The sequence below is a fragment of the Amphimedon queenslandica genome, unplaced genomic scaffold (genome assembly GCF_000090795.2).
Source record: "Amphimedon queenslandica unplaced genomic scaffold, v1.1 AMPQUscaffold_13175, whole genome shotgun sequence".
In the NCBI taxonomy this organism is placed as follows: domain Eukaryota; kingdom Metazoa; phylum Porifera; class Demospongiae; order Haplosclerida; family Niphatidae; genus Amphimedon; species Amphimedon queenslandica.
This window is the reverse complement of record NW_003546589.1, coordinates 91731-109819: the sequence shown is the minus strand read 5'-3', so window position 1 is coordinate 109819 and position 18089 is coordinate 91731. Positions and strand designations below refer to the sequence as shown.

Genomic DNA, 18089 nt, shown 5'->3' with positions numbered 1-18089 from the left:
TACAGTCTGGTAATTGTTTGATGGCATATGATGATGAGTACATTAATACCGAAATATTACAACTTTGTAATTCAAGCAATGGCAATACATTTATTAACATTACTGGTCTGAATGATATGTCTTGTTTCATTTTTTGTGTACGTGCCTACACTAGTAATGGATATGGAGATTGGATAGTTTTTGTTAATGAGACACTAAAACTACCACCACAACCGTCATATAGCTGTCCATCAATCAATTATACAACAGATAGTGTTATTGCTCTTGGTGTGATTGTTGGTGTATTGTTAATTCTACTGACTGTCAGTTTCATTTTCAATATCTACTGCTTTATAAAGTATAGCCCACATTGTTATACGTAAATTATTATTGTTTTTCTTTTAGGAAAAAAAGTCCATCTACTGCTAATAGGCAAACAAAGTTAGTCTATTTTATATGTTAAGTTAATTACTATCATCATAGAGCTAATGATGATATTGCAATGCAAGTATGTGAACCATATGAAATTCGCAAGGCTAACTTAAGTGAAGAATATGAGGCAGTCTATGATGAATGTCAAACATCACCTGATGTTGTATATGAATGTATCATGCCAAATGAATGTGTTACAACAACTTAATACTCATTAAAACATTCCCACTAGCAGTAGTATAGCATTATATAGTTTGTGTGCAATTGTGCTTAGTTTTGTTTGCCAATATAGCAGCTTTGATGCCAGCAAATTCAATGTTTTTATTTCTTGTCCTAATCAGTACCAGAGTTAGGCTTAGGAGAATTCAGACTATTACAGTTTGCATAATATATTATGAGCATAAACATAAACATGTCTAAACATGACATTTTTATGTGATTTAGTTAATAGAGAAAGTTAATATCAGCGAAGGGGTGGGGTGAGACTAGTATCAATATACCCTTCAAAATACACAGAGTTGTTCTTTGTTGGCAATGAGCACAATTATGTAATCTCGTCGCCTCACCCCTTCCTAAAGCGAAGGGGCTGGGCGACGAGATTAACAGTTATGTTATTACAAAGTAAACAGAGCAATACAAGTCTATAGTCCAACATATTCAGCAGCCTCCATTTTTTGAATAATATAACTTGTACTATAGCCCATGCTCTCTTCCTTAAGTCAAAATCATTGTAACAATAATTGAATAATTTCAAGAGAAGCTCACTGACCTTTTTTGTAGACACTAAATAGTCAATCTGTTACATCCTTATGCTATGTAGAAAGTTTGAGCTGATCCTTTTTTGTTCAAATTAAAAAATATTCTATTTTTTGATAGCAATGTGTGTTTCACTGTAAAAAATGAATGATTAAATTACCCCAACATGGGTTAATTGAAGAGAAAAAACAAGCTTTGGCATCTAAAAGCAGTCAAATGTGCATGTTAACAAATTGGATCTTTGATCAATTAATTCCTAATTTTGCTATTGACATAAAAATTAGTACACGTAATAATTAGATATGCCATAGTAATAATTTTTAACAATCTACTGAGAGTTAAAATAACAATGTTTTTGTACTTGTCATTATAACTCGTCATTATAACTCAATTGTTGTTCTCTCTCTAGTTTTACTTTAGTATCTTCAAATTGAAGCCAGCATATCTTAAAGTAACAGATAGTATAAATTTAAAGCCTGTATACTTCAGTATTTTGCAATGAGTTAGTGCTGCGTTATTAATGTTCATGAGTAATCAGAAAAAAGAGTTATTTAGTGACTGCATGAAGAAAGAAAGAATGAGACAAGACTTTTACCTATAAGATGGGTGCTATTGTGTGTTAATATCCATGAGTTTTCTACAAAGCTTGCTAAGTGAGCTAAACAGTATGCTTTAAGAGCTGACAAACACTACAATCACTACAATACAGTACATATCATTATTTTAAAATCTAAATTTGGTCAAAATCAGACATCATAAGGACCAGCTTTTTTGTGTAGGGGGAGATAAGTCTTGCCACGCGTGGCAAGATGAGACTTTGGAGGGAGAAAAAAAACTTTAATTCAGAAATGTTATTGTACATATCTATGGTTATAATTTATTCTAATGTTTTTATTTTTTGTTAATCGTTGAATGCTCGGTTTGATAACTGGTCAATCATATCACCTAAGTAATTATTATTTAATTTTGGAGGGGATTTAGAGTTTGGGATAGAACCTTCCCTAAACTACAAGGAAAAAATTTAAAAAACTAAACTAAACTAAAATAAAAGTGTTAGTTTCATCACTACCACTCCCAATACATAAAACCCTGATGTATATGCATCAGAAATATTATAAAAATGGGGAATTCTCTCCTTGCTATTTTGACAAAATTTAACCTAAGTAACCTTTGGTTGTTGGAATGATTTTTGAGCAACTTTAAGAATTCATAAAAATTCAATTTCGATTGGAATCAGCTCAAGTTGATACACAACATAAGGACATGTATATTTTGTATCAGAAAGAAATACAAAGATTAGAAATTCTTTTTTAGCCATTTTTAACAAAGTTTGGCCAGATTGGCCTAGTTAAGATATGCCTATAATTAAAGCTATGTTGGCCTGATTTTTGAGCAACTTCAAAATTCATAAAAATTCAAATTTGATTAGATTAAAAAAATTATAGAAATTAAAAATTCTCTGCTATTTAGTTTTTTCCTAAGACCAAGGCCTTGGTCGTTGGCCTAATTTTTGATCAACTTTAAAAATTCATTAAAAATCCAAATTTGATCTCAAAGTTGATACGCAACATAAGAACATATATGTGAAACAATATTAAAAAGGAAAATTCTCTTTATGTGGTTTTTGTAAAATACTCTGTACTATCTATAGCTAGCTAGTACAAGGCCTTTCGCCTAATTTTTGAGCAACTACATGAGCACTATGCCAATCAAAATCCCATAGGAAACCCTGCCCCATCCCCAGTATTAAAAAAACAGAACAATTATGCCTAATACTAATGATTCCTTTTGTCTCTTCTCCAATTATTTGTTCAGGATATAGTATAGTAAAGTAATAGAGTTGATGAAGACATCACTGTAGGAATAGGAAATTAATTTTTGGGGATTAAATTTTTGTGAATTGCTAATATTTTGATTGGCGAATTGTATTTTGGCAAATTTGTGGCCATATTCTATTGAGCATGCGCATAATGGCTTAAATTTGAGGAATTTTTATTTTGGAAAATGGCTATGAAAACACCAAATTTACATTTTAACTCTCTCCAAAATTTCTGCTATATGGTATTATATGTACTCTTGATAACAGTAATAGCATGTCAAGTAGCTACTGTATAGTTTCAGTCAAAAATTTTTGCACTACAAAAAATTAAAATTAAAAAATTAGATGCAGACTGTACTATAAAAATACAACTCTAACATATTGTATGTAAATTAAGCCTTAATTTTACAATCATTCATTATGCCATATATTGAACATCCAATAATTATTATTATGTAATATAGTTGCTGTAAACAACCAATGGGGAAAATTTAATAAGTCACAATAAGAAAAACTATTAAGACCGGTAATATTTCCCGGAAAAAAATTTAACGAAAATCACTTTCAACCTATTCACAAAAAAAATTTTGGCGTTTGTCTTCCACTAACCATTATTAGTATGATAGAAAATATAAAAATTTTCACAAATTTTTTAAAACCGTGAAATTAGTGAAATTAAATCCCCATAAAATCATATATACTATGGTGAAATATACCATAAGTATACCTACCCCCATACACACCCAAAAGTTGAAACCTGAATTAAGATGAATTCTAGTATAAATCAATCCTAATACCAGTCTGAATCGTGGATTTTTGGCACTCAGTCACAATATAATAATGAAATCAGGCATGATACAATTATGATAAGTATTTATACTGGTTCAGCCAGAGCAACAGTCATGATTAGCAATGATGCCTGTCAGGACTATAAAGCCCTCCATACACCAGGCAACATATTGCTAGCAACATTTGTGGTTTCTTTCATCTTTTGAGCAACTTATTGCAAAATATTTTTTTTAGCAACATGTTGCTTACAAGATCAAAGTAACCACAAATGTTGCTAGCAACAAGTTGCCTGGTGTATGCCTGGCTTAACATTGCTGATTCAGGCAAGAAAACTCTTCTGGAATGTGGAGTAGATCTAATTAATTGGGGCGTGTGCTATGACGTTTTTATTCATTGCCAAATGCCAATCAGCTCACATTAAATATGGCAGCAATCGATTCCAGTTCTCAGAAATCCTCAGAAGTAATGCTAGAAAAGTCTCTTTTATGTCCGAAGTGTAATGGCTCATATACTGATCCACGTCTCCTCTCTTGTCTTCATTCTTTTTGTGCTCCGTGCCTCAAATCACTGGTTAATAAACAGGCCTCAAAACAAGCCATTATCTGTCCAACATGTAGTGAAATTACTACACTACCTAAAGGAGATGGCAGCATCATCTCTCTCCCGTGCAATTTCCGGTTGCTTAGCAATAAAGAAGAGATTTTGCTTAAAATTATGTCTTCCACATCTCCGTCATGCAATTCCTGTGATGATGGGGTTGGATCTGCATGCCGTTGTTTATTGCACTGACTGTATGGATTTTCTTTGTCAAACTTGTTGGGGTGCTCATCAAAGAGTTAAAGCTACTCAATCTCATTTATCATTCACCTTAGAAAAAGCACGGACTATGCCAAGAGGGGATCTGTTAAACCTCCTCCCATCCATATCTCTCTCATGTCATGTTCACCCTCGTCAAGAGCTTGACTTCTACTGTATCCAGTGTTCTATACCTGTTTGTGTTAAATGCACTATCATCAGTCACAGAGACCATGCTGTTTCTGAAGCCAAACCACAAGCAGTAAAGACAAAAGAAGAGCTTACTAAAGTGATGACTGCTGTTCATGAAAGTAAGGAGAAGCTGAAAGCAGTTCTGAATACAGGAGAAATAGCAAAAGAGAAGATAAGAAAACAGAAGGAGGAAGTTGACTTGCTTATATACCAAAGTATTGCTAGTCTTCAAAAGTTGCTGGAAGGTAGAGAAAAATCATTAATAGAAAAAAGCAATGAAGTTTCAATGGCTATGCAAGCCCGTCTCTCTCACCAGCTTGATACTTTCAAGTCTTTAATGGAAGACATGGCAGCATGTCAAAATTTATCATTGACTGCTGTCAGAGATTATGGTGACGTAGAATTACTTTCTATTGCTCGTACACTCCAGACCAGAGCCACTGAGCTACAGGAGAAGTTCTCTGGTACATCACTCAAGCTTTGTGAGAGCCCACCTGTTAATGTTGAGATGAATGTAAGTAAAATTGCATCAGGTATAGCATCACTTGGTAAAGTTAATGGGATAGATCCCATTTGTCCTGAGGAGACTACAGCTGAGATACCATCATGTATTCATGTGGCCGGTAAAGAGATACGAGTTAACGTAATATCAAGAGATTCTTTTGGTATGAGATTAAACAAAGGAGGAGCTAGTGTTACTGGTCAAATCACATGTAGAGGAGGAGGAGAAAAGAAGCCTGTTTCTGCTACTATTATTGATTCTGGCAATGGTACTTACACTGTCTCTTTTGTTCCTCAACAATATGGGCAACAGAAAATTTCCATTTTGCTTAATGGTACACCAATCAGAAATAGTCCATTTAATCTGTACATCAGCCGAGACTATATGTCCACTCTGAAGGCGCCATTATTTACTATACCAGATATACCTTCACCTTATTTCATAGCAATAGCAGATAATGGAGATGTATTTGTTACTAGTAACACTCACCATTGTGTCTATGTCTTTAATAGTAATAGAGAGTACCAGAGGGCAATAGGATCAAAAGGGAAAGGTCAGTTACAATTCCAGCAACCTGCAGGCATAGCAATCAGCGGTAATACAGTCTATGTAGCTGAGAATAATGGCAATAGAATACACAGGTTTACTAGGAAAGGAGAATTTATTGACACATTTGGCTGTGAAGGCTCAGGGAAAGGACAACTGAAATATCCATGGGGCATATGCATAGACAATGATGGGAAACTGTATGTTACTGAATATGGTAATGACCGAATTCAAGTATTTCATCAAAATGGCAGTCACTCTCACTTCATTCTTGCTACCATAAATGGAGAGCACAAGTTTAAGCAACCAGAAGATGTGGCCATTGATTCGAATGGTCACCTTCATATTACTGGCCATAGTTCAAACAATGTCGCTGTATTTACACTGGGTGGAATATTTATGAATAGCTACCCAATTAAACATGGACCATGTGGAATAGCTTTTGATCCAGCTGGTTATTCTATTATTAGTATGAATGCGGGGCCATCAAAAATTGGTGTATTCGATTCATCTTACCATTCAGTTGTGTCAACTGATAGGAATTTGTGTAGTTTGAGAGGGATAGTAGTTGCTTTTGATGGATCAATATGGGTTGCTGAAGATGGAAAGAATAGACTTTTAATTTTTTAAATTACACTTGACTGTGCAATCATTATATCGGAGAATTATTATTAGTTGGCGTGAACCCCACATAAACAACACGAGTATGTAAAGACCAGAAAATTTATATCTACACTTAAACTAATTAGTTTGAAAGTATGGTGAATTGGTGACTAACCATAACTGTAACACACATAGATCTATTCAATTGTTATACACAAAGCTAATAATTATCTATACTGTGGTTTTCATGCATGTACACATTCTTGTGTGTTTTTTACTTTTTGCTCTTTTTGTTTGCCCTATCTCTTTCCTTTTACTCTGATCATCTTTGAGTCAAGAGTTTGATTATCAACATTATAGTTTGCATCAACAGTAGCCTAGTTGCATAAAATCATGTTATTCGTAACTTGTTTCAAAGAGAACAACAATGAATGCATGGCATGCAGCATAATTGACAGAGCCATACAGTGTCTTACCTGAGGAAGGTGGACATTGACTAATAACTTCACTGACACTCAATAAGAAGACAACAGACACCATTAGCACTGACACTGCCATTTCACCCATCATGAATAATACAGTGACTGTTGCTGTTGCATGCTTTTTCTTCTTAAAAACTTAAATAAATAAACTGATAGTGTTGTTGTTTCCTCATCACACAGCTCAATAACACTCAATATCGTATTGACTGTCTCACAACTACTGATATAAATCCTTTAACTGATGTTTACTGGCTAGTGAATGGAGTGATGAAGAGTAACTCAATGTATACATCAATTGATGTCCTGACATACAACGACACACTACTGATATATCTTGATCCACTGGGAGTGTCAATTAATGTTACCTGTATAGCAATAATTGGAGGAGTCAACTACAGTCAAGTTTTGACATTACATGGTATGGTTGTACGTTAATCAATAGTAAATACCTTTATTTCTTTTCTAGCTCCTAGTGGTCCTCCAAATAATGTGAGAGGGTTTATATTAAATGCTAATAGCATCAAAGTGAACTGGACCAATTCACCACAGACTAATGGATATGTGATTGAGTATAATACTGGAGGTGTAACCAGGAATGTAGTGTCTATCATTGAAGATAAAATTCTACTAACAGATCTCTCACCAATGAGTACCTATACCATCAGTGTGTACTTATATATAGATCTTCCTTCACATAATAATACAGTAACAGTGTTAAGATTTGATGGTGAGTTATTGTCATTGAGACAGGGAAATTTATACTTGTTTAGTCCCTAGTCCAGTAACTAGTCTCTCAGTATCTAATATCTCAACCACTGGTATTACAGTGAACTGGACTATTCCCAGTAGTGACAACTATGTAACATACTACACCATCTCCTATACTCCATCTTGTCCCTAGTTATCATCAGTGAATGAGACAGTCTCTGTTGCTTTTCCAGTGGCAGCCAGCAGATCAAGAAGGATTTTACAAGTGTTGTCTGCCCACTAATTGTTCAGATCCAAGCAGGCAAGTTGGTTTAGCATTCCCATGAAGTATAAAATTTGAAACTATGTACATTATGTAGTGCTTAATGATAACACATATAAAGGTATAAATTTTCTGATTCACAAATATGGTTAATATTCATTTTAAAATTTAAGATTATGATCATAAATGTAACAATAATTTAATTTGTCACTATTGAAGTTCACTAATGAATGTAAAATGTTACCTGATCCTGCTAATATGCTTTAATGACTTGTTTTTAAGATCATTAACTTGAAAGTTTTGTAGTTTAATTTTGTATCCTTTATAATGTCTAGAGCAAAATGCAAAAAGTTTACTATTCACCTGTTAATTCACAAAACACTTAATTTGGCTGAACAGAATCCTTATAAGAAAGATTGACATAAATGTATCTGTACATAGCCTATCAGCTAAGATGTATTTAAAAATACATGGTTAAGCATATACCTATTCCCTTCTTTAATTTGCTTGCAATGATACTAAAGTCTATTCACTTTCACCTGACCTCTAGTTATTATCAGTTAATAAACTTTTAAAAATATTATTGCCATATTTATGGAATGTCATACTAATGACATGTATATAAGTAAATCAAAACTAATGTACCTTTATTAATGCACTGTTATTATAATATACTGCGACCTGGCTATGGTGTCTAATTTTTATATGCTACATCATACGAACTACCTTATACCATGACCACTAGGGATATATGAGGCATATACCTGAGAATGATAAGTCTCATCATGTGTTTTTCTCTTGTTATGTTTGTCCCTTGCTATTTCCTTCTTTGATGTAACCTCTGATCATAATCTGTTATTATCAACTCTTTGAGTCCTGTATTAACAAGAGATTGAGATCATTTATCATCAATAGCATAGTTTATTAAAAGCATTAAGTGTCATCATAATATGTTGCAAAGAAATAAAAAAAAACAATGAAAGTGTCTCTAACTAATATTATTCATAATGGGTAAAATGGCTGTGTCAGTGCTAATGGTGTCTGTTGTCTTCTTGTTGAGTGTCAGTGAAGGTATTAGTCAATGTCCACCTTCCTCAGGTAAGACACTGGATGTGTATAATAACAACTGTATAGGTTTTTATAGGCATCTACCTGATGCATGATGGAAGCTGTTATACTAATGGATCATATTTTTGGAATTCTAATATCGCTGGCAATGCTGTATCATGTGTGTTACCTGGTACTAGTTTAACTACTGGTCAGTGGGTTAGAGTTGCTGATCCTGATGATCCTGTTGAGTGTGGCAATACTGACAAGGATCCATTTACTTGTACCAATATTACTTCACCTAATGCTACTCTCAGTCTTTATCTTGCTCAGGGACTACCAGCAGCTCAAGAAGGCTGGTACAAGTGTTGTCTACCCACTGATTGTTCAGATCCTAACACTAACATCATTTTTGCTAATATATTCAGTAAGAGGAGACTATAATCACTTAATAATAAATTTTAATTGGTAGGGTTTGCAGAGATAGAATCATTTAATATTGCTGCTCTTCCTTCTGATATGACAGTATATCCTCAGAAATACAAACTGAATTGTACTAAAATTGGACATAATGTTTATGGTATTAGTATGATCATTGGTAATACTGCACTGATTAATTACATTGAATGTAGTGACGGCAATAGTAATTCCCCTTGTTCTGGTACTGTGTTAGTTAGTAGTACCAATACAATAAGATATACTGTTAATATCACATGGGATGGAATGACAGTCAGTAGTGGATCAATCAATCAATCAACCACTGGAGATCAAGTATACCATTGTGTACTGGATAATCTTTATAATGTTAAAGACAGAATACGCACTGTGACAATAAAAGGTAATGTATACAGGTATACTCTTGGTGCATGACATAAATATACAAGTTATTCTGATAAAAGTCTATCTCCCTATTAGTACCAGCAACTGCTCCTTCTTCTCTTACTGAGGTCAACAAGACAGCTACCACTATCACTGTCAGTTGGACTGCACTTGATTCATCTGATGCTGATGGATATGTAGTTAATGTCACTAGTGACACAGACACTGTGCAGACAGTACAGGTGGATGGAAGTAGTAATAATACATTCACACTGAAAGGGCTGAGAGAACTAACAACTTATAGCATCACAGTCAGAGCCTATCAACAATTACTGGGACCTGCTAGTACAATCAGTGTCTTCACTCATTGTCAACAAGAAGGTATTTTTAATGTAATATTGCCAAATTAAGTAGCATTTTATAGATATCTACTTAGCTTATAATGAAAACTGTTATTCTAATGGATCATATTTTTGGGATAGTAGTAGCAATTCAGTCACTGAAGCTATATCATGTGTGTTACCTGGTACTACTCTAACCACTGGTCAGTGGGTTAGAGTTGCTGATCCTGATGATCCTGTTGACTGTAACAGTGCAAATACCAATGATCCTTTTTGTTGTACTAATGTCACTTTGCCTGATGCTACTCTCAGTCTTTATCTTGCTCAGGGACTACCAGCAGATCAAGAAGGCTGGTACAAGTGTTGTCTACCCACTAATTGTTCAGATCCTAACACTAACATCATCTTTGCTAATATATTCAGTAAGGGGAGACTATAATCACTTAATGATAAATTTTAATCTGTAGGATTTGCAGAGATAGAATCATTTACTGTTGCTGCTCTTCCTTCTGATATGACAGTCTATCCTCAGGAATACAAACTGACTTGTACTAAAATTGGACATTGGTACTATGGTATTAGTATGAGCATTGGTAATATTGCACTGGTTAATTACACTGGATGTAATGATAGTAATAGTAATTCCACTTGTCCTGGTACTGTGTTAGTTAGTAGTACCAACACAATAAGATATACTGTTAATATCACATGGGATGGAATGACTGTCAGTAGTGGATCAATCAGTCAATCAACCACTGGAGATCAAATGTATCAGTGTGTACTGGATGATCTTAGTGGTGCTGATAGAACACGTGCTTTAACCATGACAGGTAGTAAATGCCAGTTATTCTATAAGTATGCATTTCTTTCTAATCAGTGCCAGCAACTGCTCCCTCTTCTCTTACTGAGGTCAACAAGACAGCTACCACTATCACTGTCAGTTGGACTGCACTTGATTCATCTGATGCTGATGGATATGTAGTCAATGTCACTAGTGACACAGACACTGTGCAGACAGTACAGGTGAAGGGAAGTAGTAATAACATAATCACACTGAATGGACTGAGTTTGCTAACAACTTATAGCATTACAGTCAGAGCCTATCAACAATTACTGGGGCCTGCTAGTAGTGTAATCAGTGTCTTTACTCATTGTCAACAAGAAGGTATTTTTGATGTAATATTGTCAAATTAAGTACTCTTTTATAGATATCTACTTAGCTTATAACAAAAACTGTTATCCTAATGGATCATATTTTTGGGATAGTAGCAGCAATTCAGTCACTGAAGCTATATCATGTGTGTTACCTGGTACTAGTCTAACTACTGGTCAGTGGGTTAGAGTTGTTGATCCTGATGATCCTGTTGACTGTAACAGTAATAGTGACAGTGATCCTTTTCGTTGTACTAATGTCACTTTGCCTGATGCTATTCTCAGTCTTTATCTTGCTCAGGGACTATCAGCAGCTCAAGAAGGCTGGTACAAGTGTTGTCTACCCACTGATTGTTCAGATCCTAACACTAACATTATCTTTGCTAATATATTCAGTAAGAGGAGACTTTAATTACTTGCTGATGTAATAGTTTTCATTTGTAGGATATTCAGAAATAGAATCATTTACTATTGCTAATCTTCCTTCTGATATGACAGTATATCCTCAGGAATATAAAATGAATTGTATTAAAATTGGACACTATGGGTATAATGTTAGAATGAGTGTTGATGGTAGTATGCTGACTAATTATACTGATTGTGATGATCGGTATAGTACATGTCCTGGTACTGTGTTAGTTAGTAGTACTAACACAATAAGATATACTGTTAATATCACATGGGATGGATCGACTGTCAGTAGTGGATCAATCAGTCAATCAACCACTGGAGATCAAATGTACCAGTGTGTACTGGATAATATTAGTGGTGCTGATAGATCACGTACTTTAACCTTAAAGGGTAATGATAAAAATACTAATAATTATATACATATTTCTCCCTATTAGTGCCAGCAACTGCTCCTTCTTCTCTTACTATGGTCAACAAGACAACTACCACTATCACTGTCAATTGGACTGCACTTGATTCATCTGATGCTGATGGATATGTAGTCAATGTCACTAGTGACACAGACACTGTGAAGACAGTACAGGTGGAGGGAAGTAGTAATAATACACTCACATTGAATGGACTGAATATAGAAGCAACTTATAGTATCACAGTTAGAGCCTATCAACAATTATTGGGGCCTGCTAGTACAATCAGTGTACAGACCTTACCAGGTATTGCTGCACCTTTTAATGTACTTGTAACATTGTTGATGTATTTCTAGTTATTTCTTTGATCAATTGGACACTAGTCTCATCCATTACACAACTCAATAACACTCAATATCGTATTGACTGCCTCACAACTACTGATATAAATCCTTCAACTGATGTTTACTGGTTAGTGAATGGAGTAAAGAAGAGTAACTCAATGTATACATCAATCAATGTCCTGAGATACAACAACACACTACTGGTATATCCTGATCTACTGGGAGTGTCAGTTAATGTTACCTGTATAGCAATGATCGGAAGACTCAACTACAGTCAATCTGTGATATTACATGGTATGATTAAACTATATTGTAGATACCTTTATCTCTTTTATAGCTCCTAATAGTCCTCCAAATAATGTGAGAGGGTTCATATTAAATACTATTAGTATCAAAGTGAACTGGACCAATTCATCAGAGACTAATGGATATGTGATTGAGTATACTACTGGAGGTGTAACCAGGAATGTAGTACCTACCAGTGAAGGTGAAATTGTACTAACAGGTCTCTCACCAATGAGTACCTATACCATCAGTGTGTACTCATATATAGTTCTTCCTTCAGTTAATAGTACAGTAATAGTGTTAAGATTTGATGGTGAGTTATTATCACTGAGAGAGAGAGAGAGAGTAATTGATATCTGTTGTAGTTCCTAGTCCAGTAACTAGTCTCTCAGTATCTAATGTCTCAACCACTGGTATTACAGTGAACTGGACTATTCCCAGTAGTGACAACTATGTAACATACTACACCATCTCCTATACTCCATCTTGTCCTCAGTTATCATCAGTGAATGAAACAGTCTCTGTTGCTCCTCATCAGTCCACTACAACATACAGTTATACATTAATAGGTCTGTACAGTGGTATGAACTATATTATCACAGTGAGAGCTGGTAATGTACTAGGAGGATCTGAGTCTAGTTCTATTGATCAAGAACTAACATCAAAAGGTATGATATACAATTTTGACACTATTGTATAATATAGTCATAGTTCCTACTGGTGTACCTGGCTACTTGTTTTTTTTACAACCAATTAATAACCTTACTTGGAATGAGGTCAATTGTTCTCAGCATAATGGTCGAATCACAGGCTATACAATAATTATCAGTAACAGTAGTATCACATACAACCTCACCAGTACTAAAAAATACATCATATTGAATGATCTAGTATTTGGTACTAAGTATAACATCAGTGTAGCTGCTGTCAATTCTGTTGGAAGAGGCCCCTTCAGTGATCCTATTGTAGTAGAGATTGGAATAGGTATGTAATTATTATTATACTATATCAGTTCTGTGAGAATGTCTTTATTAGTACCTGGTCCAGTTGGTTCAGTATCCAGTATCATGGACACTACATGGGCTATTATTTCATGGAGTGTACCTAGTTATATTCCATCAGACTATCCCATTATCACATATGAGATAGGGTATCATGCCTTACAGTCTGGTAATTGTTTGATGGCATATGATGATGAGTACATAAATACTGAAATATTGCAACTTTATAATTCAACCAATGGCAATACATTTATTAACATTAGTGGTCTAAATGATATGTCTTACTTTATTTTTGGTGTACGTGCCTACACTAGTAATGGATATGGAGATTGGACAGTTATTGTTAATGAGACACTAAAACTACCACCACAACAAACATGTAGCTGTTCATCAATCAGTGATACAACTGTTAGTGTTATTGCTCTTGGTGTGTTTGTAGCTGTATTGTCGATTCTACTAATTGTCAGTGTCATTTTCAATATCTGCTGCTTTATGAAGTATATTTAGTTTACATTATTATAAGTAAATTGTTATTGTTTATCTTTTAGGAAGAAAAGTCTATTTACTACTAATAAATTTATTCACTATTATCATAGAGCTGATGATAATATTGCAATGCAAGTATGTGAACCATATGAAGTTCACAGGACTAAACTTAAGAAAAAGCAGACAAAGTTAGCATAATTATTCTATTATTTTAATTCATTCACTACCAAGTAGAGTTGATGATGATATTGCAATGCGAGTTTGTGAACCATATGAAGTTCACAAAACAAAACTAAATGAACAAAATGCAAGAGTCTATGATGAATGTCAAGCATCACCTGATGTTGTTGTTTATGAACGTATACCACAATAAATGTGCTACAACAAGTTAATACTGTTGAGTAACTGTTAAAACATTTCCATTAGCAGTAGTATAGCAATACTTATATAGTTTGTGTGAAAAGGTGTTTAGTTTTATGAGTATAGCTTTGACTCAGCAAATTACATATTTGTTATTTCTTGTCCTATTAGCTGGGTAGTACCAGGACACACACACACACTAGTCTTGTGTGGCCAGAGTCTTACCCCTTTTTGATAGAACTGATGATCATAATATGCAGATATGTGGACCATATGAATCTCACAAGACTGAACAATTAAACTGATCATGGAAAATAAGAGAGTCTATGATGATTATCAATTAATTAAGCATCGACTGACAATGTTTATGACTGTATGCTACAATGAAATAAATGTGGTACAACAACTTAATGATAGGTAGTCAAGATCTCAATGTTTAACTTATATGTATGCCTCTTATTATAGTTGTAGCGTAATTTTTTATGAATCATTATCATTACATTAGTACATATTACATACTTGTGTGAAAATTGGTTCAGCAGTTTAATTATGTAATAACATGTAGGTGCATATTGTCAATTCTGTTGGAAGAGATCCCTTCTGTGATCCTATTGTAATCTAGATTAGTAATTATTATTAGTTTTGTGAGAATGTGTCCTTTATTTAAGTTAGTTCAGTATCCAGTGTCATGGACACTACATGGGCTGTTATCTCATGGAGTGTACCTAGTTATATTCCATCAGACTATCCCACTATCACATATGAGATATAGGGTACCATGTCTACTGTCTAGTGATTGTTTGATGGCATATGATGATGAGTACACTTTAAAATTTAACCAATGGCAATACACTTATTAACATTACTGGTCTTACTTTATTTTTGGTGTAGATCTACATGCCTACACTAACAGTTATTGTTAACGAGACATTAAAACCACCACCAAAGCCATCATGTAACTGTCCATCAATCGATGATACAATAAATAGTGTTATTGCTCTTGATGTGTTTGTAGTTGTATTATTGATTCTACTGACTGTTAGTGTCATTTTCAATATCTGCTGCTTTATGAAGTATAGTCAACATTGCTATATGTGAATTGTTAGTGTTTTTTGGGAAGAAAAGTCCATCCACTGCTGATATATAGGCAAACAAAGTTAATCTATTCTATTATGTTAATGTATTCACTCACTACCAACAAAATAGAGCTGATGATGATATTGCAATGCAAGTATGCGAACCATATAAAGTTTGCAAGATTAAACGAAATGGAGATGAAACAGTTAATGATGAATGTCGAACATCGCTTGATGTTGTTTATAAACGTATACAAAATGAATGTATGTACTACAGCATAATACTGTAGAGTAACTCTTGGTGGTCTCAGCATAAATACTATGGTTGCCATCACTAAGGCAGTTTTCTCAGTGATCCTTCTCTCTCTTTCATTAGCTTTTCTTTTTCAATTAAGGTCTAACAAAATGCTAATTTCTTCTGTGTTTATTAATCTCAATATTACAATAATGTTCATTTTCATAAATAACATACAGAAATGTGGTGCTTGTACATTATTAAAAACTGGTTATTATATCTAGTTTCATCCTATGATCCCTGCTCCCTTTGGCATCTTCCTATTCTCATCTTGTGTATGTCCTTTGTTTTTTAATAGTGGGGAGCTAATTTCAGTTGCCACTGATTATCAATCTCTGTCACCTACATAGCAAAATACAAATAAAGTACAACCTCTCCCACTCTTACCTCATGATTTTTGACAGCTTCCAGCAATGACTCATAATAAGGAAAGATAGGCAAACTCCTCCTACTCTATTAGGTATTATAATGAAAGAGAGAAACTCATATCCTTCTTCAAATTCAATCTTTCTTCTTCAATTTACAGTTCTTCTTCAATTTACAATCTTCAGACATTTCTACCTACAAGAAAAATGTAGTTCCATCATCTCCTATATAAGCTACATACTTCATTCTCTTCTTTATTGTAATCTAACAGTTTCAGCCAAGACAAATGCTATCTCATCATCCATGCTGACAAGATTATACTCTTTTTTGCTAGTAAAAAAAGACAAAAAATATAAAAAATAGTAAGTAACCATTCTTACACTTTGTTTTTCTCTTTAGCATTTTTGTCACTGGGTTATGCCTTACTTGTTCTCCCATTTTCTTAAGTGTACGGCCCCAACAATGAGAAAGACAAAATGCAATAAATAAAAGCAATTCCTTTTTCACACTTAGCTGATACATGTACTATGAAGTGGTGCTTACTCATCACAGAAGAAATATTATACCATTCAATCTTCTCATGCCCTTTGCCTATATTTTAAAAAAACATGAATGTAATTAAAGTATAATAATGAACAAAAAAGCTACTAACATTTCTATGCTCATCAGTAAGCTCCTTTAATTTCTTTTTCTGCAGGTGCTCAGCATTTTCCCTCTTAGTCAATCTACAAAGAAATATAAAATTATGATTAATATAGATTATTTGTATTAGCAAGAATACTGCAATACTTACTTGGTAGTTGTTATCAGAGTCAGAGAACAGATATTTGTTATCAATTACATCAGCCTCCAGCTCTGCAAGTTTATCTTGAGCATGGTCTCCAAGTTAACATTTTAAATGTAACTCTGGGATCTACAAAAAACAATTACTTGCAGCTGGTTAGGTTGACTGACCATTGTGACCAATTTACTTTGGCCCTTTTCAGCAATCTGTAGTTATTTCATTGGTTCTTCATAACCCTGGAAAAAGAGGGAAGAGAGAAAGATAGAGGAGAAAGTGACAATGATAATAATTTTTCTGATAATTTTCTAATCTTCTCTATATCTTTTTTTATTCTGACAGTCAAGGTATCTCTCTTCAGCAAATCCTTCTCCCTCTCTTTCTCCATTGCATATTATTCATCTTAATTCCTCCTCCTCTCCAATTATCTTTGCCTTCATGTCATCCTCACTACTACTGTCACTCTCTTACTGACTGCTTTTATCTTTTCGTATTTCTTTTATTGCTCCTTTGTACTATACATTGATATACAATTATTATATTTCTTATGAATTTTTAAAGTTTTTCAAGAATTTTGTCAACTATACAAACTTTCTTTAAGGTGGATATATTAATTGTGTCATGTAATTTTAGCATTTTTAGCGAGTATACTTAAAAATGCCAATTCAATCAGCCACTAATAATATGCAATACACTAATACAGCACTGTCAAAATAGATTATTTGTACCAGTATAGTATAACAATGAGTGACTTCTTACTTGGTATCATAAAAAATTCTTAATCAATAATGTCATCCTTAAGTCCTAAAAGGTCATCCTCAAGTTTCTCAACCTTATCTTGCGCTCTTCTATTAACATAACTTTACGGCACAACTCAGGGATCTATAAAAATAACAATTAGCAGGCTAGTAGTACAATAAGTCAACTGACCAATTTCTTTCCCTTTTCTCTTTCTTCCCTTCAATTTTTCATCTCTTCACCTTTATCTCATCTTCAATATCATAGTTTCTTTTGTTCCTTATTCCTATACATTGATATATAATTTTAAGGCCT

General features: G+C 33.9%; 3 protein-coding genes and 1 long non-coding RNA gene across 5 annotated transcripts in view; 3 read left to right on the top strand and 1 right to left on the bottom strand.

Annotated features, from left to right (window-relative positions):
* The first annotated feature begins 6 nt into the window (after positions 1–6).
* Positions 7–717, top strand: LOC109584725 (uncharacterized). Its single transcript, XM_020000553.1, has 3 exons — positions 7–337; positions 385–420; positions 463–717. Exons 1-3 carry the CDS (start codon positions 21–23, stop codon positions 617–619), a joined length of 510 nt encoding a protein of 169 aa, XP_019856112.1. The 5' UTR covers positions 7–20; the 3' UTR covers positions 620–717.
* Positions 718–4526: 3809 nt separating this feature from the next.
* Positions 4527–6440, top strand: LOC105313929 (E3 ubiquitin-protein ligase TRIM71-like). Its single transcript, XM_011407749.1, has one exon. The coding sequence runs from the start codon at positions 4527–4529 to the stop codon at positions 6438–6440; it is 1914 nt and encodes a 637-aa protein (XP_011406051.1).
* Positions 6441–13766: 7326 nt separating this feature from the next.
* On the top strand, positions 13767–14664 carry LOC109584724 (uncharacterized). The gene is made up of 3 exons (XM_020000551.1): positions 13767–14169; positions 14221–14346; positions 14393–14664. The coding sequence occupies exons 1-3, from the start codon at positions 13853–13855 to the stop codon at positions 14529–14531; spliced, it is 582 nt and encodes a 193-aa protein (XP_019856110.1). The 5' UTR covers positions 13767–13852; the 3' UTR covers positions 14532–14664.
* Positions 14665–15984: 1320 nt separating this feature from the next.
* Positions 15985–18089, bottom strand: part of LOC109584722 (uncharacterized) — a 2813-nt gene continuing 708 nt past the window's right edge. The window contains exons 2-11 of one of the 2 annotated variants that reach the window (XR_002186153.1): positions 17967–18060; positions 17796–17918; positions 17210–17551; positions 17049–17168; positions 16908–16980; positions 16799–16846; positions 16636–16696; positions 16497–16585; positions 16277–16450; positions 15985–16231 (exon numbers count right to left, since the gene is read on the bottom strand). This is a non-coding gene — a long non-coding RNA (uncharacterized LOC109584722). Of the gene's footprint in view, positions 16232–16276; positions 16451–16496; positions 16586–16635; positions 16847–16907; positions 16981–17048; positions 17169–17209; positions 17552–17795; positions 17919–17966; positions 18061–18089 lie in introns of both variants that reach the window. The other variant, XR_002186152.1, reaches the window with a different exon arrangement.